The sequence below is a fragment of the Adiantum capillus-veneris genome, chromosome 19 (assembly GCF_014529385.1).
Source record: "Adiantum capillus-veneris isolate H3 chromosome 19, ASM1452938v2, whole genome shotgun sequence".
Lineage (NCBI taxonomy): Eukaryota > Viridiplantae > Streptophyta > Polypodiopsida > Polypodiales > Pteridaceae > Adiantum > Adiantum capillus-veneris.
The window spans coordinates 141,996,346-142,021,538 of NC_140949.1; the positions used below are offsets into that span (position 1 = coordinate 141,996,346).

Consider the following 25,193-nt stretch of genomic DNA (forward strand, 5'->3'; position numbering starts at 1 on the left):
TTTATGTAGCCATGGGCCGGGCTTGTCAGACCCGCTAGTATGTATTTTGTTATTGGTCGGGTTTGTCGGTCACGTAGGAATGGATAAGAGTGATTGCCGATGAGAGGCGCACTCTAAAACTGGAACCTATAATGTTTGCCATCATAGGACCAAAGTAAACTATGACCTAAGCCCACTAGCCAAGTTTGAACAAATTTGGAGCTCAAAATCTCAAAAGATCTTTACATCTACTGTTTCAGAGACCTAAAGCCTAAATATGGCATCATTTATCCTGTGCACTCAAATGAGCCTATATTTCACTCGGGGTATCTATTTGGTATATACTTCAAGCCTAGAATGTCAAATTTGCAAAAAGTTGAAAAGATTACTCAACTGTAAATAATCGCGATCATTTACTTGTTGCAACTTTTTGTTTTGACTTCATAAATTTGACCTTTACATGTTTTTATGCATCTATGCATGTTCAAAAATTGATTTGAAGCAAGTTGGACTCAATTTTTCAGCATTTCAGACTGAAGGACAATTCAGAGAAGAATCTGCCAAATTTGCTAACTTTGACACTCTATTCACTTAACAGGAGACATGCAAGCTGCAGAGAAAGCCAAGAAAAAGCTCTCGCAAAAGGAGAAGCTACAAGAGCTACCACCATATCAATTGGGCCCCAATTCAAGCAAAACTGCCAAAGCAACCTATCTGTCAAGAGAACAGTTGGAAGAGAACAACACCACAGTGTTCACAGGTAGACTCAAAAGCGAAGAAGGACATCAGGTAGAACTGCAACTTCTACCAAAAGAAGTATATGATGTCTTTCGTAAAGCCCGAGACTAAAGAAGCCAACAGAAGGCTGGGGCTTAGAGACTTTTACGAACAAGAGCCATGTGGAGTGGATGTCCAAAAAGCATATGAGCTATTGTCCACGATCAAAGAAGATGGAACCGCCGAAATCTTTGAACAACAAGGGGACAAAGTCGAAGTCGTGATTACAAAAGAGATAGTGGAAGAAGCTCTCAAATTGTCAACAGAAGGAATGACAATGAGGGCAAGAGGTAGAAAGACGATAGGAACCTTCACCAAGGAAATCGCTGCTGCGACATTTGCCGATCTCATCCAGAAACAGGTGGAAGAACCTACAAGATTATACCACCAACACTTCCACTTCCTTGCCAAGAGACCGCCAAGGTACACTACAACCAATCATGCGGTTGCCACCACATTTACACAAGTTCTCAAGTCGACAACCAGGCAACCTATAGACCACGAGCAATACGTGTTGTCCACATTGAAGGGGACAAAGAAAGAGGAAAAAACAACATATCTGGGAGCACCAGAGGTTCTAACCTGAATTGCCTACCATGTTATTGGCATGGCCAACAACTTGCCACCTGCCCTAGATCAGAACACTTGGATCGTGTCAGCACAACCTTCCCCTCGAGCCACACGATCTACAAAGAGAACGTACAAATCCAACAAAGAATCTGCCGAGAGCTCTCCTGAACGACATAGTAGTGGAAGCTCCGATAATGAGGAAAAAAGAGTCTCAAGGGAAGAGATGAAAAGAAAAGCCGTGGCAACACATCAAGAGGAGCCACAACAGAAGCATGCGATATTTGAGAGAGAGAAGCACTCTTATGAATGCAACCACCAAGCTCAAGACAAGGACCATGCAAAGTGGATACCTATCAACGTCAATTCCGATATATTATTGTTGCCACTGACTATGTGACAAAGTGGGCGGAATCCAGGGCGACATGTAAGGCTGATGCAAGGTCAATTGCCAAGTTTCTCTTTGAGAACATTATCACAAGATTTGGTTGTCCCTTTGAAATTGTGACAATGGCACTCATTTTATAAATGGAGTGATAAAAGAACTCACTACCAACTTCATGATAGCTCACCATAAGTCCACACCTTATTATCCACAAGCAAATGGCCAAGCTGAGAGTACCAACAAGACCTTAATCTCTATCTTGACCAAAATGGTGGAAGCTCATCGCAGATATTGGGATTTGAAACTGACTTCAACCCTATGGGCTTATCGTACTTCTTACAAAGTGGCTATTAATTGTACCCCATTCAAAATGGTATATGGCCAAGAAGGAGTTATGCCATGGGAGTTTGTAAGAAGTAGTTTGCGCGTAGCTTCACATGAAGGTTGGGATGGTAACCCTTTAGTTGAGCACTTATATGTCCTTGAGAGGTTAGATGAAGAAAGGCAATTGGCTGTGCAAAACACCCTTGTGGAGAAAATTTAAGTTTAAATCCTATTGGATGGCCTCTGGCATGAACCAATGAGAATTAAGCTTGAGTAAATTGAACTTAAACATTTTAGAAAAGTTTATTAAAAGAACCAAAGAGGAATGAGACCCCCCTAATTCCTGTTTAACAGCTTACCAAGGGGTCCAATGAGAATTGAGCAGCCCATAAGCTAGCTTGATTCCTATTGGCCAGTTGATTTAGACGTCCAATAAGAATTGAGATAAATTTAAATAATTATCTAAGCTCTCTCTAAAGGGGAAAGAAAGAAACTTGTCACAAGGCTACACACCTTGCTTGTTATTCTCATTGGTTAAGCCTTGGCATGGACCAATAGGATGCAAGCATGAGTAATTGCAAGAGGGGGGGTCGACCAAAGCAAGAAGAGGCTCTCATTTTTGCAAATTGAAGCACATACACTCACACAACTCATGTAAGAGCAAGAACTCCATCTTCTTCTCCAAGCATTGAGAAGTAGAGAGCCTACATCAACACCTCTTGGCTATGGAATGCAAATCCAAGCAAGCGTCAAGCTTCAATGTCATGCTCATCATCTACTCAAATCTCCATATTATGCTAAGCTATGCTCTAAGAGTGATGATATGTGAGGAGAATACTTCTTTCTCGTATGTTACATCTTCTTCCTCTTCACTTTTCTCACTACCTGCTAGCTCTCTTCACCGTTGAAGGTGTTTGAGGTCTTGGGATTGAGGCTAGGGACAAGTTTATGCTATTGTAAGGAAGTTTAATTGTTGTTTTGGGCATATTATTGGTGCATGAAGCTTTCCATCTTCATGGCATCAACAAGATCTCAAGGAACACAAAGAATGTATTTGTACCAAGTCTCTCTTTATGGGAGAACATATAAGACAAAAGCATTTTGGAGGGTAGAGCGGCTCCAAGTAAATCCGGTCCTCAACTGTAGTCAATTTTTCTAATTCTCTCTTTTAAAAGTATTGTTCATGCCAAGCTAACTAGGTGTCATGTCTATATTGCTATCTTTAGTCAAGTACTTCCTCTCTATCTTCATTAGGAATTCTCTTAATGAAATACTCACTATTGTCATTTTAATTCCACTACAATCAATGTTATTAGCCTAATTCTGTACAATAGGTAAGACCCCCATTTTTCCACTTTTTCGTCACAAAATATCCACCAAACTTTGTATCATAGAACTTTGAACCCAATGAAGTAGCATTAGAAAATGACCTAGAGGAGGTGACCATAGCTTACAAATGTCAGAAACTAAATTGGACACCTCTGGAAGAACTTCAACAAATTCCTATTAAAGAGTTGGCAAAAGCATTATCGTCTTTTGGCACTCCAACATCAAAGGCACTCATTTGCAAGTACCTATTTTGACTTTGTAGTCTATCACCTTGATGGATGGTTCTACATTTGACACACAAGGGGGGTATTGTTGGGGTGTGTGCCACATTTCGCACCATTGAACAGACTAGCTATGGAAACCTTCTCTATGATCCTCTAGGTATGCCTACACTAGGTATAACTTACACTTATGAAAAAAGAAATGATGTATGAGGGCACCTCTTCTAACTCTATATACGAGCACTCATTGTAGACACAAATAAGTGGAATAACCAAATCCATTTTGTGCATCAACACTCTCTCTTCTTGTGCTTAGTCTCTCATCAATTTAGATGGGTCAACCATGAATGACTCACCCACATTTCCACCTTAGACCCTTACAGAAGAGGGATTCTCTTAATCCTAGAAGCTTCTCATTTAAGCCGTACAATGATCATTAATCACTTATCTTCCAAATTTGATGCCTTTGAGAGTGAGGCTAGTATTACAAGTACAAAATTGAAAGAACGGAGCTACTAATTACGTGTTTTGTGAAGATCTAAGCCTTCACAAAAAGCGATATTTAACAAAGAGCTTGACAATTTAGTGTTTCTTATGCACATAATCGTAATCTATCTATTCATAATGGAAAAATCCTTTTGAGGGACCTCATGAAATTTGACATTATGTATAGTCTGAAAAAACTAAAAAGCAAAGACAAAACATGGCTTCATCAAAGCAAGAGTTACCTTTGCTTCTCACCTAACATTTGATTTGTAACATTCGTGTGTAGAGGAAAATAGCATGAACATAGTGAGCATTTCATTAGAATAGATTCCTAATGAGCATAGCAAGAGTGCTTGGGTGGAGAGAACAACAAAAGGCATAACACCTAGTTAGATAGGCATGAACAATACTTCAAAAGAGAGAGAAATTACGCTATTGACAACAGTTGAGGACCAGATTTTCATGGAGCCGGTCCTCCCTCCAAAAGGCTTTGTATTACAGGTTTCCCCCATCAAGAGAGACATTTTACAATACAATCCTTTGTGTTCCTTCAATAACTCGCTAGTGCAATGAAGATGGAAGCTTCAAGCACTAAGTAAAACACTTATTAAACACAACATCAATTCCCTCACGGTCTCAGACCCAAGACCTCACACACCTTCAAAGATGGTGAGAGCTAGCGGGGTATGAGAGTAGATTGAGAGGAATAAGGAGTAGTCTTACGAGAAAGATGTACATCTCCTCACATAATCACTCATATTAGCATAGCATAGCTTAGTAATTAGCATGGTAGAGGAGATGAGCGTGCATTGAAGCTTGGCTCTTGGTTGGATTTGCATGACAAAGCTAAGAGTTGTTGGTGTAGGCCTCCCTTCTCACAAGCTTGGAGTAGATGATAAGCTTTCCATTAAAGCTTGATAAGGAGGGAGAGAGAGAGAGTATTCTTGCTTCAGACATGAGCTAGTGTGATTGTGTGTGGAATAATGCCTTGTAAAATTCAGGCCCCTCTCTCTCTTGGTCGACCCATGTTGCTAATTACTCTTGCTAGCACCTCATTGGACCTCTCCAGCTTACAAAGATGGCCCATTTGTTTCCAGTCAATTTACGGCTAAGGATATAGCTCAAGTATTCATGAAAGGTGTTTTCATGTATCACGGTTTACCTCGATGGATAATTTTTTATCGTGATGCAAAATTCGCCTCCAATTTTTTGAAAGCCTTTTTTTCAGGAATCCAGTTAGCCTTTAGTACTGCTTATCATCCTCAAACTGATGGGCAGACAGAAAGAACAAATCAAATCATTGAAGAAATGTTAAGAGCTTATTGTATGCATGAACTGAGTAAATAGACTAGATATTTGTATTTTGTTGAATTTGCGTATAATTCATCATTCCAACGCTCAATTGGAATGTCTCCTTTTCAAGCATTGTACGGAGAAAGAGTGTCTTACTCCACTCAAATGGACAGATACTCTCATACGAGTTCAAGCATCCAAAGATATGTAACTAAACTCTCATTGGACCCCTTTGTCTCTTGACCAATAGGAATCAGGTAAGCCATTGGGCTGCTGAATGCTCGTTGGACCCCTTGGGAGACTGTCCAATAGTCTTCTAGAGAGCTTAATTATTATTGGTTCTTTTATTAAGTGTTTTTAAATGAATTGAACTAGATTTACTCTAGCATAATTCTCATTGGTCCACCTCCATGGCCATCCAATAGGATTTGAGTGCACCTTGTGGGCATCTAGGCTAGGAAGCTGACATGTGTCCCTCATTCCCTTTGTGTAAAGAAAGCTTGTGTGTGTGTGTGTGTGTGTGTGTGTGTTTCTCTCTCATCCCCTACTTCTAGAGCTTGCCCCCTCGTATGTAGGACTCTTTGAAGAATTTTTGTACACACACCAAGCATCCAATTTTCCTAAGCTTTGACCTTTGGACACAACCTTTGAATTTTGGAACCTTAGCATTTTGGAAGTCTTAATGGGCTGAACCTTAGGGTATTTAAAGCCCATTGTTCCACATTTCTCTTTTGAAGATGGCCCCCCCTTTGGATCCCTATTTTCCCTCCTTTGAATCCCTACTGTGGTCGGTCTGCAAGCTTAACCAATATTCTAGCTTTTTCTCCCCTGGCACTTATTATGACATTACCTCTCTCTTGAAATCATAGTCGTCCTCGACTATGGGGTAGAGAAGATAAAGCCTATTCATTAGTCCTTTTTCTAGCGGGTAGAGGATCCCTATGTTACCCTACGACATATTCCAAAATGGATGACTAGTCCATTTGGCGCTTGAGAGCCTAAGCTGCCGCAAGCATGTCTGCACATTAGTCCTATCAATCTTCCATAGTAGAATGACAAGCTCTACTTGGTGTTTGGGAGACGTCGTCTCCGCAAACTTGATCTACTTAACATTTGTGCACAATGAAGAAAAAGAGAGTCTTATAAGACAAAAAATTTGTTCATTTTTAACATTTGTACATTTGCTTACTCTAAGGAAGCATTGTAAGCATCGACAAGGTTTAGGTTATCCTTTAATTGTATGCCTTGCATCCATGTAGCATCTTCAAAAGGATAATTCTTAAACTTAATAAGATATAGTCGGATAGTCTTACCGCCTGTTAATATCTTGTCTTCATGTCGGAGAATCGACTCCGGCTGCAACACCTCTTCTTGGTCCTCAATCTCCAGTGGGTCTTCAATAGTTGGTTCTTGAGGTGGATCTCCTTTGTAAGGCTTTAGTAGGCTCACATGAAAAGCATTGTGTATGAGCCAATGGCTGGGCAACTTGAGTTGGTAGACCATCTCATTAATTGGTCTAAGAATCTGGAAGGGACCATAGTACCTTTCTGCTAACTTAGCATAGTACTTTTGGTGTCCCGTAGGATTCTTGCCTGTCGTGTGCCTTAATCGAGCCTTGGGAAATTTAAGTAAGACCCAATCGTTTTCTTTAAAGGCTTGGGCTCTTCTGTGCTTATCAGCAGTAGCCTTTTGCCTTTGCTGAGAGATAGAGATAGCATCCTTAATCTTTTGGAAAGATTCTTGTAGGTCTCGGCTATACTCATCTACAATGAAGATCTTCCCGTGTACTTTAAGTAGCAGGGGACTTTTTGATCTTCCCTCAATTACCTCGAAAGGTGCTTTTCCCGTGGAAGTATGTACAATGTTATTGTAAGCATACTCCACTAAGGGTAAGTACTTCTCCCATTGGGACCTTTGGTCTACTTCCATTACATAGGCTTTTAGTAGATCAAGAATTGTTAGGTTAGCTATTTCACTTTGGCCATCCGTTTGCAGGTGATAGGCTGAAGAGAAATTTAGCCTTGTACTAAATTTTCAAAGAGACCCTTCTAGAAATTACTAGTCATTCTAGGATCTCTATCCGACACTATGGACATTCGCAAGCCATGGTACTTGAAGATTTGTGAAATGAAGAGGGTTGCCATTTGATAGGCTTTGATAGTCTTTTTGACAGGTATAAAATGAGCTTGTTTGTTAAACCTATCTACTATGGTCCATATTCCCGTATTCCCATGGATAGACTTAGGCAATCCAAAGATAAAATCCTTGGATATGCTCTCCCATGGTGAATTCAAAATTAGGGATTGGCAATGGTTGAAGCAATCCAGGTTGCTTCTCTCTATCAAACTTCGTCTTTTGGCATATCACACATTTAGAAACATACTCTTGTATGTTTGCTTTCATTGTAGGCCAATAGAAAACATGTTTCAATCCCTTTTAGGGTAGACTAAATTTCTCTATGCCCCGCATAAGGAGGAGCATGAGATTCATACATTACTTTCTCACATAGTGAGTTGGTAACACATAGTCTATTGCCATAAGAAGATAACCATCTTGTAAAGTAAATGGTTCCTCTTTCTTCCCTAGTGCAAGGGCTGAAATCACCTCTTTAAAATCGGGATCAATAACATACTCATCTATCATAGAAGATAGATCATTGTGAGTTGCTATGGAAACCGCATTCACTCTCGGCCGTCTTGAGAGTGCATCGGCTACTTGATTATGCTTGCCAGCAATGTGAGCAATATGAAAATGAAATTGCGAAAGAAAAACTGCCCACCTCATTTGTTTGTCAAAGAGCTTGGTCTGCGTCATGAAGTACTTAAGGCTTTGGTGATCTGTCAGTTGAATGAAAGGAGTCCCCAATAAGTAGTGACCATAGCTCTCAACATTGATGCCCCGTTATCTGCACGAAGGCAAGCGCATTGCAAGGCTGAAAAATCCCTATTCTACTTACTCAATTGCAGTTAATAACAACAACCATTTATAGTTAGCTTGAAGACCTCCCTTATTGAGCAAGAAAAGAGAAACCTTGTGCTCTGATACCAATGTAACATTTAATGGCCTAGTAACTTGTGTGTAGCGGAAAATAGGATGAACATAGTGAGCATTTCATTAGAATAGATTCCTAATGAGCATAGCAAGAGTGCATGGGTGGAGAGAGCAACAAAAAGCGTAACACCTAGTTAGATAGGCATGACCAATACTTCAAAAGAGAGAGAAATTAAGCTATTGGCAACAATTGAGGACCGGATTTTCATGGAGCCAGTCCCCCTCCAAAAGGCTTTGTACTATAGGTTTCCCCCATCAAGAGAGACATTTTACAATACAATTATTTGTGTTCCTTCAATAACTAGCTAGTGCAATGAAGGTGGAAGCTTCAAGCACTAAGCAAAACACTTATTAAACACAACATCAATTCCCTTACGGTCTCAGACCCAAGACCTCATACACCTTCAAAGATGGTGAGAGCTTGCGGGGTATGAGAGTAGATTGAGAGGAAGAAGGAGTAGTCTTACGAGAAAGATGTACATCTCCTCACATAATCACTTATATTAGCATAGCACAGCTTAGTAATTAGCATGGTAGAGGAGATAAGCATGCATTGAATCTTGGCTCTTGGTTTGATTTGCATCACAAATCCAGGAGTTGTTGGTGTAGGCCTCCCTTCTCACAAGCTTGGAGTAGGTGATAAGCTTTCCATTAAAGCTTGAGAAGGAGAGAGAGAGAGTCTTCTTGCTTCACACATGAGCTAGTGTGAGTGTGTGTGGAATAATGCATTGTAAAATTCAGCCCCCTCTCTCTCTTGGTCGACCCCTCTTGCTAATTACTCTTGCTAGCACCTCATTGGACCTCTCTAGGCTTAGATAATGAAAAATAAGTAGCATAAGTGATAGCCTTTTGACATATGTCCCCCTTTCCCCTTTTGTGAGAGCTTTAGGTAATTAATTAATACAACTAAACTCTCATTGGACCCCTTTGTCTCCTGGCCAATAGGAATCAGGCAAGCCATTGGGCTGCTTGGACCCCTTGGGAGATTGCCCAATAGTCTTCTAGAGAGCTTAATTCTTATTGGTTCTTTTATTAAGTGTTTTTAAATGAATTAAACTAGATTTACTCTAGACTAATTCTCATTGGTCCACCTCCATGGCCATCCAATAGGATTTGAGTGCACCTTGTGGGCATCTGGGCTAGGGAGCTGACATATGTCCCTCATTCCCTTTGTGTAAAGGAAACTTGTGTGTGTGTGTGTGTGTTTCTTTCTCATCCCCTACTTCCAAGGCTCGCCCCCTCTTATGTAGGACTCTCTGAAGACTTTTTGTACACACACCAAGCATCCAATTTTGCTAAGCTTTGACCTTTGGACACAACCTTTGAATTTTGGAACCTTAGCATTTTGGAAGTCTTAAGGTTGAACCTTAGGGTCTTTAAAGCCCATTGTTGCACATTGCTCTTTTGCAGATGGCCCCCCCTTTGGATCCCTATTGTGGCCGGTCTGCCAGCTTAACCAATATTCTAGCTTTTTCTCCTTTGGCACTTCCCCATATTAAATGATCAGTTTAACATGAGATAATCATTTAGGAGGATTAGATATTAGTTATTATGACATGATTTATCTAACTCTGCAGATAAATGCTGCATTGTTTGGTGTGAGATAGCTACTATATAAGCCAGCTCACCTTAGCGGCTTGCTAACCCTCTTCTCAGGTTGGGTTCAAAAGGGGCGACGATGGTAGACGTGCATGTAGGGGGTGATCATTCCTAGTGGTGCGCATTCATAGGACAAAGAAATTGAAAGTTGTTCTGGACCCACCACCATAGATTGAGCGATAAATCAGAAATCCAATGCTGCCACATTATTGACAACCGAATTTGTGCACATCCAAGCGTCTCTCAGTGGTTGACGGTTTGATCGGTGGAGCTTTGCCTTCTTGTAGAAGGGAACCTCATACGTCACAACCCAATCTTGGAGTACGAACGGGCCGAATGGACCTGAAGTGGTTTTGGTAAACTAGGCCTACCGTTTCACTGTCGACTCACTAAGACATACGCGTTTTCCTTTCAGATCTTCCCACTCCTGCGTGGGCGCCCAGAGATCGCCGACCTGCCCTCCTCCTGCTGTTATCGATCTCATCGTCTCGTCATCGTCTATTTACGCTCTCCGATCCGCATATTCTCAAGCCCGCCCCCTCCCTGCCCCATCGATGTCTTCTCTTCTTCGATCCTTGCAGACTCGAAGGTTTTCCTCGTTTCATTTCTCCAGTGTGCATTTCGGGTCATCGCTGCATCCCAGGAGCTTCTACCGTTGTTCTACGCCAGCATCGTCTTGTGGCACAAGGCCTGTTGCCTTGAACGGGGCCAGATGGTTTTTGTGAGAGTTTTCCTGACAAAAGAGAGGAAAGGTGAAGGCCCCTCAGGTATGTACAAGCTGTTGGTGGACCAGAACTTGATCTTCGCGCGAGGAAGGCCATTCAATCCAAGGTAGATGCTGCACATTTTGAAACGGTGTTAAGCAAAGCAAGTAGGGAGCTTTGCTATTGATGCCGGCAGCCAGAATAAGATCTCGCTTTTACCTGGCTAGCTATGCGCACATTGATTGTTGATAGAGGTGATCTCTCCACGAGATGTGTGATATTGACCCGGACAAATGCACTGAGTTAATATGCGAGATGTGAAGATAAAGAGTCTGCAGAGAATTTTGGTTGTGTCAGTTGGATAATGAGCCAATTAGAGAGCATCGTCTGCTCATTCATCTGATAAAGTCAGTTAAGGAGGTTTTGGGGGCATGACATAGAGGAGAAAAGGCTCAGCATTTTTTAGCAGATTAGTTGGGATTCTGTGAGTTTGGTTATTTAGGAAGCCGCTTCTTCCTAATTTAGGGCAGGTGTGTGTGTGTGCGCCCGTATAGTGAAGGTGTCTGTGTTCATTAAGGGAAGGTGTGAATTGCCAAATCAAATAACCTGGAGCAAGCATATCACACTTCAAAGCTGTATTTTTTATATAAGGGCAATGACATTGCAAGCTTGAAAGGTGCCTTTATACGGAGCAATTTCGATTGGATCTCAGCAACAATGAGTATATTTTCAGTTTGCTGGCGACCTTTGGAGCGATGTCTTTGGTCTTCAGATGCTGCAGATGACCAACAAGATGGGTTCTTATGGCACAAGGATGTCACACAGAATGCAGTAGGGGATTTCTCAATTGCCTTGGTGCAAGCCAATGAGCCTGTGGAGGATCACAGCCAGGTTAGGGTAGGGCCATATGGTACTTTTATTGGTATTTATGATGGCCATGGTGGGCCAGAGGCTTCACAATTCCTCAACAGCTGCTTGTTTGTGAAAATTGAAAGTGAGTATTTCTTCTTCTTTGTCCATTGTAGAAAGCCCCCTCGTTTAAGAAATGTGACTGGAGTTCTCATGGACAGCTTTTGCACAAAGGTTCGGGGGAATGTCTTCTAGAGTGTTGAAGGAAGCTTTCAAAGCAGCGGAGGATGAGTTCTTGACTCTGGTTGACAGGAACTGGCGAATAAGACCTCAAGTAGCATCTGTTGGCTCATGTTGTCTTGTTGGCGCAATTTCTGGAAATAGCTTGTATGTTGCTAATGTTGGAGATTCCCGAGTTGTGCTAGGAACTGTAAAACAAGGTAGGGTTGTTGCGGTAAGGTTGTCAGAGGAGCACAATGCAGGCATTGCAGAGGTTCGAGAGGAGCTGAAGGCTCAACATCCCGATGATTCACACATTGTTGTGCTAAAACAGGGTGTTTGGCGCGTGAAGGGCATTATACAGGTATGTAGTGAAAGAGGTCCAAGCTTGATAGCACTTGCATATGTAAGCATTTTAATTTTGTTTTTGTATGTAGGTCTGTCTGGCTTTTCTAAATGATTAATGTATGTATGTCGAGTAAATATCTATTAGCATTGCCTGCGTATGTTTTCTGTATGAGTCGTGTGAATTCTATCATATCTCTAATTGAGGAGGTTTATTGGAGCTTGTAGTGTTATGTGCTTTTTTTAATCATGGTTACCAGCAAGGTCAAAGTGAAACTCGAGGGTTCTTGATGACCCAGTGGAGAAGGCAGAAATCTTGACCTAATTTTTGCGATTTCAGGTTTCAAGGTCAATAGGAGACCTTTATTTGAAAAAGCCCGAGTTCAATAGAGATCTGTTGTTTTCGCATGCTGGGCTTCCTTTGGCATTGACAAGGCCTGTTTTGTCGGCCGAACCAGCTCTTTACGAGCGAACTCTTGCTCAGGAGGATCACTTCTTGATCTTTGCATCAGATGGGTTGTGGGAACAAATTACGGATCAAGAAGCTTGTAAACTTGTTCAGTGTAACCCACAAATTGTACGCTCTCTCTTGTGTTCTCGGCTACTATGCTTTTTTCAAGTTCTTTTGTGTTAGGAATTGATGCTCAGCACTCAGGATTTTCATGCTCAATTGTCAATATCTTGAAGCCTCTTTATTTCTTTGTGCGTGGAGAAACTGTCTGATACACGGGATCCTTTCAGGGCATTGCTAAAAGATTGGTCAAAGTTGCTCTTCAGCGGGCTGCAAAGAAAAGGGAGATGCGCTACTCAGACCTAAGAAAGATAGAACCAGGCGTGAGGAGGTATTTTCATGATGACATCAGTGTGGTAGTCGTGATTCTTGATCCAAAGTTGGGTAGAAGTCCCGACCAACGGGGGTACGGTCCTTCTACAGAGAGAGCAAACACATCTGTTGATATCTTTTCCTCGAGTAACCTGTGAGAGCCTACCCTTTTTCATATAGAGAGGCTGCCCTTTTTTATGCAGAAAAGAGGCAATTGATAAGTTTCATGTTCATAATACATAGTTATCAAGTTCAAGTACTTCTCTGTTATTTTATGGGACTACCTTCCGTCGTTTGCCAGTCAAGGTGGCATTCTCTGTTTGCCTAGGTGGCTGGTGTATATTTATTTTATTCTGTCGAATCATATAGGTCAATCATGGTGGTTGGAGTCTTTGTTTATTCAATATCAGAATTGATTGCAAGTTGGCTGATACAAATTATGGACTAAAGCTATGTGTGAGCTTGGTGGTGTTGGAAAACAAAACGATGAGGGCTGTTAGTTTGTTCTCAGCATTTCCTAGAATAAAAACACCACTTTAAGTCTTTTCTATCTATTGTTCACTTAAATGTTAATTGTGTTTTGTCATTCTAGGTAATGGTGGAATGCAAACAAATGCAAATTCTTGGCTTGAAACAAAGACAACCACCCACTTTTCCTGTTTTTACCACCTCCATGGATTCCTCTTAAGGTGATGATTGTGACTGTGATTGTAAAGGAATGACTGGAGGTTCTGATCATGAGATAGATATGGCATGCCGTCACCGGTTGTGGGTGAGTTATTTTTGAACAAAATGATCTCCTATTGCAGTACGTCATAATAAATGAAAGCGAGTTGTAGTGAGAATTATGCATTAGCAGTACACTCCGCTACTTCTTGCGTACACGACCCTCTAGACGACTAAATACCCAGTTAAGCAGCACATCTCTTTTGGGATCAAATGTGCACAAAGTTGAGTTTATTGTGCCCCCCCCACACCCAAAGAAAAAAGAAACCCCCTTTACCTCTTATGTCAAAACCGGAAAAATAAGGTTCTTTTTATAGCCTACATGTGATAGGGTAGCAATTTTGTTGTTCTTTTGCACATAAGTAGCTCTATATACAGATTCTAATAATACTTTTCTACCCAGAGTTTGTATGAGACTTTAGTTTGTCATTTCATAGATGGAGTCTTTGTTTGTTTTGTTTTCATACTACATGTTCACTGACGACTCCTTCGTTCTGGCTTTTTTCCTCAAAAAAATTGGCCTCCAATGTTACGCGGATTGTTTATCTGCTCTGTACCATACTGTGCCAATAGGAGTAAGGTAAGCAATCCATCATGACTATGAAGTTCTTCATGTAAAAAAATCTTTCATCTGTTTCTGGCCATATATCTCTTTAATATAGTTGGAGAGCGTTGAGAATGATTGTCTGTGCAATAAACATAATTCAATCTACTGAAGCCTCAACAAATGGTTTGATATGATTTGTCATATACACTAGGATTTTGTTGAAGGCAAAGGGAATTCTCCATACACATCACTTGCATTATGACACTTTTAACATATAACCTAATGGAAGATCTTTTATTGTTGCAAAATAGATTTGAGACATTGAGGCGCCATATTTGGACATGAAGGTTCAGGTTATGTAGGAACTGAGAAGCATTTGGCCATAGTGCACCATGTGACAAATTTGTCCCAAGTTGTAGAGGAGAGCCCCTCTTTACTTTTGCATGCATAGACACGATGGAAGCTAAGTTGACCCATCTTAGCTCAGAACCCCTCTTATACTTTTGCATGTTTTTGTGGTTGCGCAAAATGTTCTAAGATAGGCGGCCAAGCTAAAGACATTTCTGTGTTGCACATCTAGCTTGACCTCTAATGCAGTTACTTATATTATGTTAATATTATAGAAAAATTAGCCTTTCTTTGAGACACATTTTTATAAAAGAAACAGCACTATACATTTTACAAGATGAATCAACAGGGGAGAGAAGGTAAGCAGCCTATTTTTTACATGCAAGGACTTGCTATAGCTATCTGCAAGTCCATTTGGTTTGTGGCCAAATGTTTGGCCCCTTTGTGTCAAATTTGAGTTTTAGGTCCAAGGATTAAAGACTGGACAATTTTTCAACCTAGATACAGAGCAGTAAGCAATGAGAAGGTCACGTATTGCCTAGAGCAACAAATATGTTATATTGCTTGATGCATTCCAATCAACTAAATACACATTACAAGGTAGTTCAAGGATTTAGAGTGAGACAAACCATGCTCATTTTTCCCATACAGGTAGTAGCACTTCTTTTTATGGTTTAAAGGCAATGCCTTCCACAAGTTCTTCCAGTTGATGAATATTGTTAGGACCACCTCATGATTATCCCCTATTGTGATAAGAGCTCCCTCTGACTATGCTTGCCACAAAATGGATTTGAATTTTGTTATGGTGGGACAACCCTATGTAGGTAATTAAAGTGATGGTTAGAATGCATCTTTTTCTTGGAGATTGAGAAAATACATACATGGATGGGAGTGCCTTCTTGGACTAAGATAAAAATTCATTGTGCTGCCTTGAGTGTGAACACCATCCAAGTGTAGGAAATTTTCTTTTACCATTAGGGCGCGGGGAAGGAAGTAGGGAGAAACTATACACATATCATGTATTTACAATTGTACATGCACATTACACCCTCGAGGGGCAACCGTGGGAACCACCCCCCCAATAGGGGTGGAGAATACACCCAAGAGAATGCAACTTGTGAGCCTCGAACCCTCAACCTTGGGGTTACATCTCAAAGGTCTCACCAGCTGAGCTACGCTTCTTGGGTATTTTCCTTGAAACTTCATCTTTATGGGCACTTATTACCAAAAAAATTAGAGAGAATAGTAGATCTCCAATTGATTTGAATGAGTCAACTTTGACTTTTGTGTCAACAATATTGACTACAATCAGTGGTGAGGTTTCATAATATCTAAATCACATCCACATGGTCCATGAATCACTTTAAAAAAACGTTGCTAATTAATCTTTTCAAGCACACATGATACAAAAGAATTGAGACCTCACACAATTATAGTATCCACCTAACCTTGGGATTAGGTTATTAAGCAAGCAGAGCTTAAAATGGTACTTGGAACTTCATGATAGTTATCTACTCTTCAAACTTCTTTGCAATGTATCGTACAAAGTTATTTTGATAGTAGAAGTTTGACAAAATAAATGACTAGATCATTGTCAACTTTCAAGAAGAATGTTTTAGACATTCATTTTATCAAGTTTAGGGGGTCGTGCAAATGGGTAAAGTCTAATAGATTAACTTTCATTGATTAGGACTTTCAAGAACTCGTTTATTCAATACCGATTTTTGTGCTATAATACCAAGTGTTAACAAGGAGGTTTCAATTGATAGGCATTATGCCATGTAAAGTCGAAGTATACAAGAAAATAGTTGAGTGGCTTCATTGAGGAGGTTAGATCTACATGAGATTGATATGTGTGTGTGTGTGTGTGTGTGTGAGAGAGAGAGAGAGTGATAACTATTACGTACATGGTTTGACTAACCGACTCTTACACTGGCTAAACAACTACATAGATTTGGTTAACTACCAATTATATAAATCTTAAAAATTACTACACAAGTAGATTATTCTCTTTACTTAATCACAATTCCCTACCTAAATCACATTCTCTGCCAAAATAAATTGGAAATCAATGAAGATGGGACTCTATGAGGTAGCCATAGATTGGCTAATGTCCCAAACCAACCACTTCTACTTAATCCACCACTCCCAAATTGTTGGGCATTCAAGCCCGGGTTCAGTTACCCGTGGGAAACAAGTCCTAAGGCATGCATATCAACTCTACTTCATTTAGAAGTTTGCATGGCAACGCTTTGCTATATATTGTAAGGTTTTACAAAGGAATACAATACATAGGCTGTTTTTTAGTTGCTGTGTCGACTCTCTGTGCTCTCTCTCTCTCTCTCTCTCTCTCGTTCTGTCTTGCTACCTTCTCTCTCGCCATGGCTTGCAACCGCCATCACCCTCCATAGCCCTCAAAGCCTAACATAGGTATCATAGCTGCAGGTGGTGGTACTTCTCAAGACGCTCACCGTTAGTGGTCATCGTAGAGCTTCAGGCTCTTAAGCAGCAGGTCTACAGGCGCTGCCAGGCAGGGCATTTTAGAACACAGGCAAAGCGCTTGTTCTCCTTGGCGTTGTAGGCAAAGCACCCGTTCTCCTTGGCGTTGCATCTCATAACGTTGCCAAGGCATAGAGCTCCTGGGCAACAGTTACTGCAAGTAGGCGGCAATTGCATCTCGAAACGTTGTCTGCATGCTTCTCTCACAACATCTCAAAACGTTGCTAACCACCACGGGCGTTTCGAAACGCGCATTGCAGGTAGAGTGGCGTGACCTTGTTTTGACTGCGTTCTAAAACATCACTTTGGGAATTGCTCGCCAATTGTACTATGTTAGCGTTTTGGAACGCTGTCCGCCAATAGTAGTCACAATGCAGAGGGGAATCTAGGTGATTTCAAAGGCATTTCAAAAGGGTGCAAATTTCAAACCAATTAAGAGCAGGCTTCTCAAAATATTGTGTGGTCTAAAAGTGCATCTCTTAAAGCTTGTGACAGTGTAGCAACGGTGGTGAATTCTCACAAGTAGTTAACAATAGGATTTAACATCAATGTCTTCTTGAAGACTTCAAATATGGCATTGAAGGTCAACAAATTCAATGGAACGGGGCTTCCATACTTGAAAAATTAAAGTAGTAGGCTATCTTATGCGAAAAAATTTATGGAGTGTCATGAAGCCGCTATCAACCGATGAAGCAGGTACATCAGCTACAGTTACCAGGGCATTATTTACAGAGCAACAACGCAAGGACAAGTAAGCATTAGGTATTATTCTGACATCTCTTGAAGATGATTTATTCATTATCTGGATGACATGCAATCTGCCAACGCTGCCTGAATACAACTAGAGAAGGTTTTTAGTTCTAGAGCTAAGTATTCAATGACGAGTCTAAAGATTGTGTTATACTCTCTTGCTATGCGTGTTGATGAAAACATTACATCTCTAGTTAACCGACTAAAGAGTACTAAAACTCAACTTGTTTATGTCGAAGCCCCATTGCCAGAAGAAGACTCATAGTTGTTTTGTTAAAAAGTTTGCTTGATAAATTCCATCAGATTGTTACTGTTTTAAAAGAGAAAGATCCGTTGCCCTCCTTGGATCAACACGCATAGCAAGAAGAAGAAAGAAGGGTATCCCGTGTAGAAAATAGTTGGTACGGGATACCCTTCTTTCTTCTTCCTACAATAAATCATCCCAAATATTTTCTGTTGACAATGATGATCAACTCTTTTCATGTTTTTCCTAGTCAAAATAAATTGTACAGGCTATAGACACTGCCACACATACATAAGTGGTAAGACCTCCCAAAATATCAGTTTTTTGTGCAAGTCCTATTTTTGTCGCACTTCTTCTCATGAGGTTATTGGGTACACCTTAAACCCAAGGTTTGGCAGTGAACCAAAAACTCCGTTTGTTGGTAGCCTAACAGAAGCACTAGGTTATGGATACACCAAAATCCTTGGTTGTGAGAGAACCTAAAACTCACGGTTAACGAGTATACCAAAAACTCGAGGTATCATGAAAGTGGTCTGTCTAGTTCGGGCTTGAGGGGGGGATTGTTGGGCATTCACGCCCGGGTTCAGTTACCCGTGGGAAACAAGTCTTAAGGCATGCATATCTCATTTAGAAGTTTGCATGGCAACCCTTTGCTATATATTGTAAGGTGTTACAAAGGAATACAATACATAACGTGTTTTTTAGTTGCTGTATCGACTCTCTCTCTCTCTCTCTCTCTCTCTCTCTCTCTCTCTCTCTTTCTGCCTTGCTACCTTCTCTCTCGCCATGGCTTGCAGCCGCTATCACCCTCCATAACCCTCAAAGCCTAACACAAACTTGCACACAAAGATAACATGTTGCAATACCCAACTGCACATCCTCCTAACAATAGCTACAACCACAAGAATTGAAAAATGGCATACACATTTGGCACATGCAGAAATCGATCTTTGTACATGGATCAAACCGTTGCAATCTATCCATTCAAATCTAGAAGCAAGTGACCATTGGTGAACAAAACAAATTGGACTAAGTTTATCTTGGAGGTGATCAATATTGTACCCTCTTCAGACAACCAATGATTCAAGTTTGAAGGGCCCCGTATGAGGAGAAGCTACGTGACCTTTGTACCTAGTGAGCTAGAGAGGTACATCAATCACTACCCTTTGAAGACTCACAGCCTCAATATCAAACCCCTTGTAAATGCCCAAGGACTCTTGCATTGTGGTTGTGTTCAATACATGATAGAGGTGCTTGGTGTGGGACCCAATAAGTGTGGTGCTATTGGAGGTGTCATCAACATGGGTGCCACCATAGGTGATGATAATAATGATGAAGGTGACAACATCATAGGGAAACTTTGTGAGAGAGGCATGCCCCATGGTGATAGTTTAAGCTGACAAAGGTTATCTTTCCACCATCATCGGCTAATTTGGTTATAATTTTGAGCACTTAAGTAGCCTTCACACTCTTTTAAACCTATGTTCCCACTGCACATTATTGTGCAAGGATTTTCATCCTTTTGTGCAAGTTTTATGACGTTATAATTTTATGGAAAATAGTCTCTTTGTAGTATGCTATAACCCATGCTAGTTTTGTGCATTTTTTCTGTATATCCACGCATTTCTTGCATTAGGTGAAGTCATGCCATGGTTGACATTTATGATATTTTTGTATTTTTTTGTTGAGGAAAAATGGGTTGGGGCCAACAATCCATGGTGGCCTTATATGATGCAACATGTTCCGGTCGCAATGGAGGTATCAGATATTGTACAGAGTCACAAAATGCAATTTTTTTTTTAATAGTTCGACATACTCTTGGGCCTGCTTTCTACTACTCTTTAGAGGTCGACCGGGCTGATCGGTGAAGATGGGAAGCTTCTAGATCTACCCCACTTATGCCCCTTGGAATACAACTATATCAATGCTAGCTTGAGTAGGTGGTCCAACGTTTTTTCATTAGTATTAACGAGAATCTGTGAAGATGCTCATAGGGAAAGTGAACAGAAATTAGAAGCTGAAGCAAATTGCGAGGGGAACACGCGGAGCGCATGAGATGATGAGCGTAGGGATTGGTAGGGAGATGCGACACGCGACGGACCAAGGAACAAAGGATTCTTTTTTTCTTTAATGCTTATGGCTTGTGTACAAGACAATGGCGTTGTCGTAGCAAAGTGGTTAGGTACGATGAGTCGTTTCCATCGCGAACGTTGCGTGCTCGAGATCAATGTCCCGCTTTGCATCATGAGCTAGCGAGAGAGGGAGGGGGGGATCCTTTTTATTTTTAGAGGGAAGCAATCCAAGGGGTAGATTGCCAGTTGTCGTGTGACCCAACGAAAGCGGGCCGAGGCAGGCATCTGCTTAAGAATGTGGCATGCAGAGGGGAAGGCCATGTTTTTAAGGGAAAATTCCCAAAATACCCCTCTAATTTGTGGAAATTCCCAAAATACCCCGCAAATATCTAAAATTCCCAAAACACCCTTGTATATATTTTGGCAGGATTGTTCAAGATTTTCTAACCTTGAACAATTGAGATCTGTGTTTGAGTGCTTAGCATGTACTTTGTCACAAAACACCTAGCAAGAAAAGGCAATTATGTCTGATAATAATGAAGCCATCTCTAAAGCCTACATAACCAACTCAAATTCTAGGTTTAACATCTTGTATTGATAGACGATCAGTCTTCTTATGAGAAGCTACAAAAAAAATTATCTTTGGAGAAATTTGATCTCACACAACCAGTGGTATTATGGGAATTTTGGAAATTTTGAAGGGCATTTTGGGAATTTATGACAAAATGTTGGGACTATTTTGGGAATTTTTGAAATTTGAGGGGTATTTTGACACTTGGCAAGAGGAAACATAGTGGTGGTAGCGCATGAAGGCAAGTACGATGGCAGATGAGACATTGAGGTATACGTTGGTGGTTGATGTAGGAGGCACAGAGGGTGGCAATTGATGGGTCAAACGAATTGCACAGGGCAGTGACGCTTGTATGGAACATGGAGGGGGGGGGGGGGGGGTGGTTTTTTCCCCCCATAAAATAACAGACTACAAGCATCATACGAGCTTCATCGAGTGGGCTTAGGTAAAAGATTATAAAGTTGTTATCTGCCCTTGGCCTATGTTTGAGCCTGTGTTCGATTGTTGTGGTTGAGTGTAGGTTCTGGGTTCGTAATAAAGGAGCGCAATCCCATGGAAAAGGAATCTGTTGTTGTGATTAGCTCTAGTTGTTTGCTAAAAAGTAATAACTCGACCAAGGTACTCCATATTGATTTCCATAATGTCAAACCATAGCCAAACTCATAATATATCTCAAGAAAAGAGATCAAGAAAGCTTTTGTCCACATACCTTTGACCCATGAGGCAAAAATCTCCACTCAATGAAGCTTCTTGTATGAAGTTGTGACATAAAGGTCTCTTTGTTGGTCTTACCATCTATACTCTTTATAATCCAGCTTAAAATTTTCAAGGAAGGAGAGGGTGTCCACGTGTCACTCTTTGTCTATACTATATATAATGCAACTTAGGCTTTTCTAAGGAAGGAGAGGGCATCCATATGTCACACTCTGGTTCATTTGGAAGAAAACCTTAAGAAACATTTGTTTTGAAATGCAAAAGTGAAAGGTAAGTAGTAAGTTCTACGATGGTAGAAAATGAAAAGACCAGGCCTATGATGGTCATGTCACACTTTGGTTTATTGGGAAGAAAACCTTAAGAAACATTTGTTTTGAAATGCAAAAGTGAAAGGTAAGTAGTAAGTACTATGATGGTAGAAAATGAAAAGACTAGGCCTATGATGGTGGAAAATGAAAAGACTAAGTTTTGGTAAAAAGTCAAAAAACTTAATATTCTTCTATACTATACTCTTTCTTAAAGTTCTTGAAAATTTGACACCTCCACGTGTTGCAAGCAAACGTGCTATCCCGTCCCGTCTCCCACCGAGTTGTTGATTGTTACGATGAGCGTATATAGCATGCAAGAGAGAGAGAGAGAGAGAGAGAGAGAGAGAGAGAGAGAGACTCTTAAAGGTTGAGTATGTTTCTATGAATAGAGGGGGACTTGCTTGCTTATCTCAAAGTTAAGCAAACCACATGCCAAATCCAAATGTAGTTTAAGTTTATCACCGGGAGAGAGAGAGAGAGAGAGAGAGAGAGAGAGAGAGAGAGAGAGAGAGGAGGTTTGTGGAAAGGCATTGTCAGATTCGGCAAGAGTGCACTTTCTTGTTTGAATCTGCTTCTAAGATCACAGGTAGGCCACTACAAATGCATGAACATGCATGTGTGTGTGTGTGTTAAAAGAGCGAGCCAATCAACAAGAAGAAGAGAGCAAAGAGACGTTGTGTGTGTGTGACATACACTATATATATGTGTGTGTGTGTGTGTGTGTGTTAAAAGAGCGAACCAATCAGCAAGAAGAAGAGACCAAAGAGACTTGTGTGTGTGTGACACACACACACACACACACACATACATATACATATATATATATATATATATATATATATATATATATATATATATATATATATATATATATATATATATAGAGAGAGAGAGAGAGAGAGAGAGAGAGAGAGAGAGAGAGAGGAGGGAGAAGAAGAAGAAGATTAGTTCTACCTCCAATAAATCTGGGACTCCAAATTTGTTCCTTAGAAGGGAATTTGGATAACCAATCTACTACGTGTTGGCAATAGAAAGGAATCGGTGCTTGCAGACTTTGAGGTGCCTCTTACACAGAAGCAGACTCCCACATAAGCTTGACATCAAGGAGCTTCTTAACACTGAAACAACTTTTCATAGGAAAGATGACGACCCTGAAGACCCTTGCGAAAACACGACTGAGTTTTGCCGCCATTTTAGCAGCCCTGAACAAATCCGATTGAATCGAGCACCTCCAAGCAGCCCTTGATTGGGTCATGGAAGAGAATGGCGACCTCAAAGCTTGCCTTAGCAAGCTCGAGGCACGATTTGATTCCATCGTCGATCTCGCCACCAACAAAGTGAAAGAAGTCGAAGTCAAGGCCATTGAAACCCACTCGGCAATAATTGCGAAGGTGAAGACGTGTGTGACAACAGAGCTTCAAGAACGACAATTTCAAGAAGAAAATGCTCTCAAGGTCCGCATTGGTGGGCTACCTTAAACATGGGATACGACCGAGAATGACTTCTCGACGTGCATCAATTTCCTCAATGAAACTCTCCAGCCGATGAAGCTCGAGTACAATGCAATAGATTGTATCACTTCGAGAGGCCCTGACAAGCCCATACCAAGTGGACACGCCATCCTTGAATTCAAAAGTCGAGAAGGTCGGCTCAAGCTTCTTCAACAATCACGACTTCTCAAAGATACCAAGTTTTGGATTGCAGAAGAACTCACTCCACTACAACTCAAACACAAAAGTGAAGAGCTCAAGAAGGTACATGAAGCCCACAAACAAGGCAAATGGGCAGTCTATCGAGGCGGTAAAGCTATCATCCAGGAGTTTCGAAATCCCAAATCTGATATGTATCATCATCTTTCGCTTGATGTGCAACCGTTTTAATGTCTGTTTTTGGTCCCATAGGTCATATCTGACTTCATGGACGATAATTCAATCTCTCTCTCTCTCTCTCTCTCTCTCTCTCTCTCTCAAAAGAGGTGTATTCGTATTACTTGAAAACTCTCTGAGAATGCCCAGATGATGATGACTCTGAGGGAACTAAAGCAACAAATTGGAACTGTGAGAACCAAGTACAACTAGCTACATGCGCAAATGAAAAAAAACAAAAACTACAAGAAAAGCCTCTCCTAAAGATAGTAAAAGTCCATGGTAAGTTAAATGGAGAGAGGATGATAACAACCTTGAAAGATACGCCGTTCCACCAAAACCACACTCTGCAAAAACTCTCTCTCTCTTTGTCTCTTTAAATATTTCCATATATATATGTACACACACACACATATACATATATACATATAAATATATATGTATATATATATGTATATATATTTTAGTAAAGGGTAAGACTCCATGAATGAAAGCCTTTTGATAATGAAAAATAAAAAAACTTACTTTGTTTGTTTTTTACAAAAGACTTTCTACTCTACTAGAGTAAATCATACAAAAAAGATAAATTTGAGGGGGGTTTTGCTTCTCAATGCAAATTTGGCTTTTGAAGATATATTTGGATTTTTTTTAAAAGGGAAAATTTTAAAGACCAATATTGCTTTTATTTTAGCAAATTGTGTAATTTTACATTTTAGATTCTTAAAAATTTATTCTAAAGAGACACTCCTATACTCTTTCTTAAAGTTCTTGAAAAATTGACACCTCCACGTGTCGCGAGCAATTGTGCTACCCCCAATCCCTCCCCTCCCCCACTGAGTTATTTATTGTTGCGATGAGTGTGTGTACGCACACGTACACAAGACGTGCATACATGAGAGAGAGACTAAGGAAAACTAGAAGGTTAAGTATGTTTCTACAAATAGAGAGGGACTCGCTTGCTTATGGCAAAGTTAATCCGTCCACATACCAACTCCAAATGTAGTTCAAGTTTATCACGAGAGAGAGAGAGAGAGAGAGAGAGAGAGAGAGAGAGAGAGAGAGAGTTGGTAAAGAGAGTAGGTTTGTGGAAATCCCATTATCAAATTTGACAAGAGTGCATTTGATTGTGTGAATGGTCTTCTAGGATCATGGCTATGCCGCTGTCAATACACAGACATGCGTGTGTGTGTTTACACACATACACACACACACACAACCACACACACATATGTTGCTACCTTCAAAGAAGGCGAGGGAGGAGAGTGCCACAATTTCTTACACAACCACACACACACACACACATATGTTGCTACCTTCAAAGAAGGTGAGGAAGGAGAGTGCCACAATTACTTCTTCACGATCACAAAAATGCACGGGTCACATACTACTGTATATATGTACATGTTGCCACCTTTGGGGGAAGGTGAGGGAGGAGAGGGCCACGATTGCTTCTTCTTAGCCGCAACAACGCGCGGGTCACATACTACTTTGCTATTAAAGAAGCTATATCTATACGCGGAAGGGAGGCTTTTATGTATCCAAAAAGCTTCCTCTTCCATCGTCGAATACATCAAGTCTACTTACTTATAGTTCAAATA

At 40.7% G+C, this 25,193-nt stretch overlaps 1 protein-coding gene across 3 annotated transcripts; it reads left to right on the plus strand.

Annotated features, from left to right (window-relative positions):
* Nucleotides 1–10,420: 10,420 nt before the first annotated feature.
* On the plus strand, nucleotides 10,421–13,796 carry LOC147434989 (putative protein phosphatase 2C 28). Of its 3 annotated transcripts, XM_086491353.1 has the most exons (5): nucleotides 10,421–11,709; nucleotides 11,786–12,147; nucleotides 12,469–12,705; nucleotides 12,870–13,105; nucleotides 13,544–13,796. In XM_086491353.1, the coding sequence occupies exons 1-5, from the start codon at nucleotides 11,433–11,435 to the stop codon at nucleotides 13,545–13,547; spliced, it is 1,116 nt and encodes a 371-aa protein (XP_086347479.1). In that variant the 5' UTR covers nucleotides 10,421–11,432; the 3' UTR covers nucleotides 13,548–13,796. The 3 variants fall into 3 exon arrangements, with proteins under 3 accessions (XP_086347479.1, XP_086347478.1, XP_086347480.1); XM_086491352.1 differs by lacking the exon at nucleotides 13,544–13,796 and having other exon boundaries at nucleotides 10,423–11,709; nucleotides 12,870–13,342; XM_086491354.1 differs by lacking the exon at nucleotides 13,544–13,796 and having other exon boundaries at nucleotides 11,572–11,709; nucleotides 11,799–12,147; nucleotides 12,870–13,342.
* The last annotated feature ends 11,397 nt before the right edge of the window (nucleotides 13,797–25,193 follow it).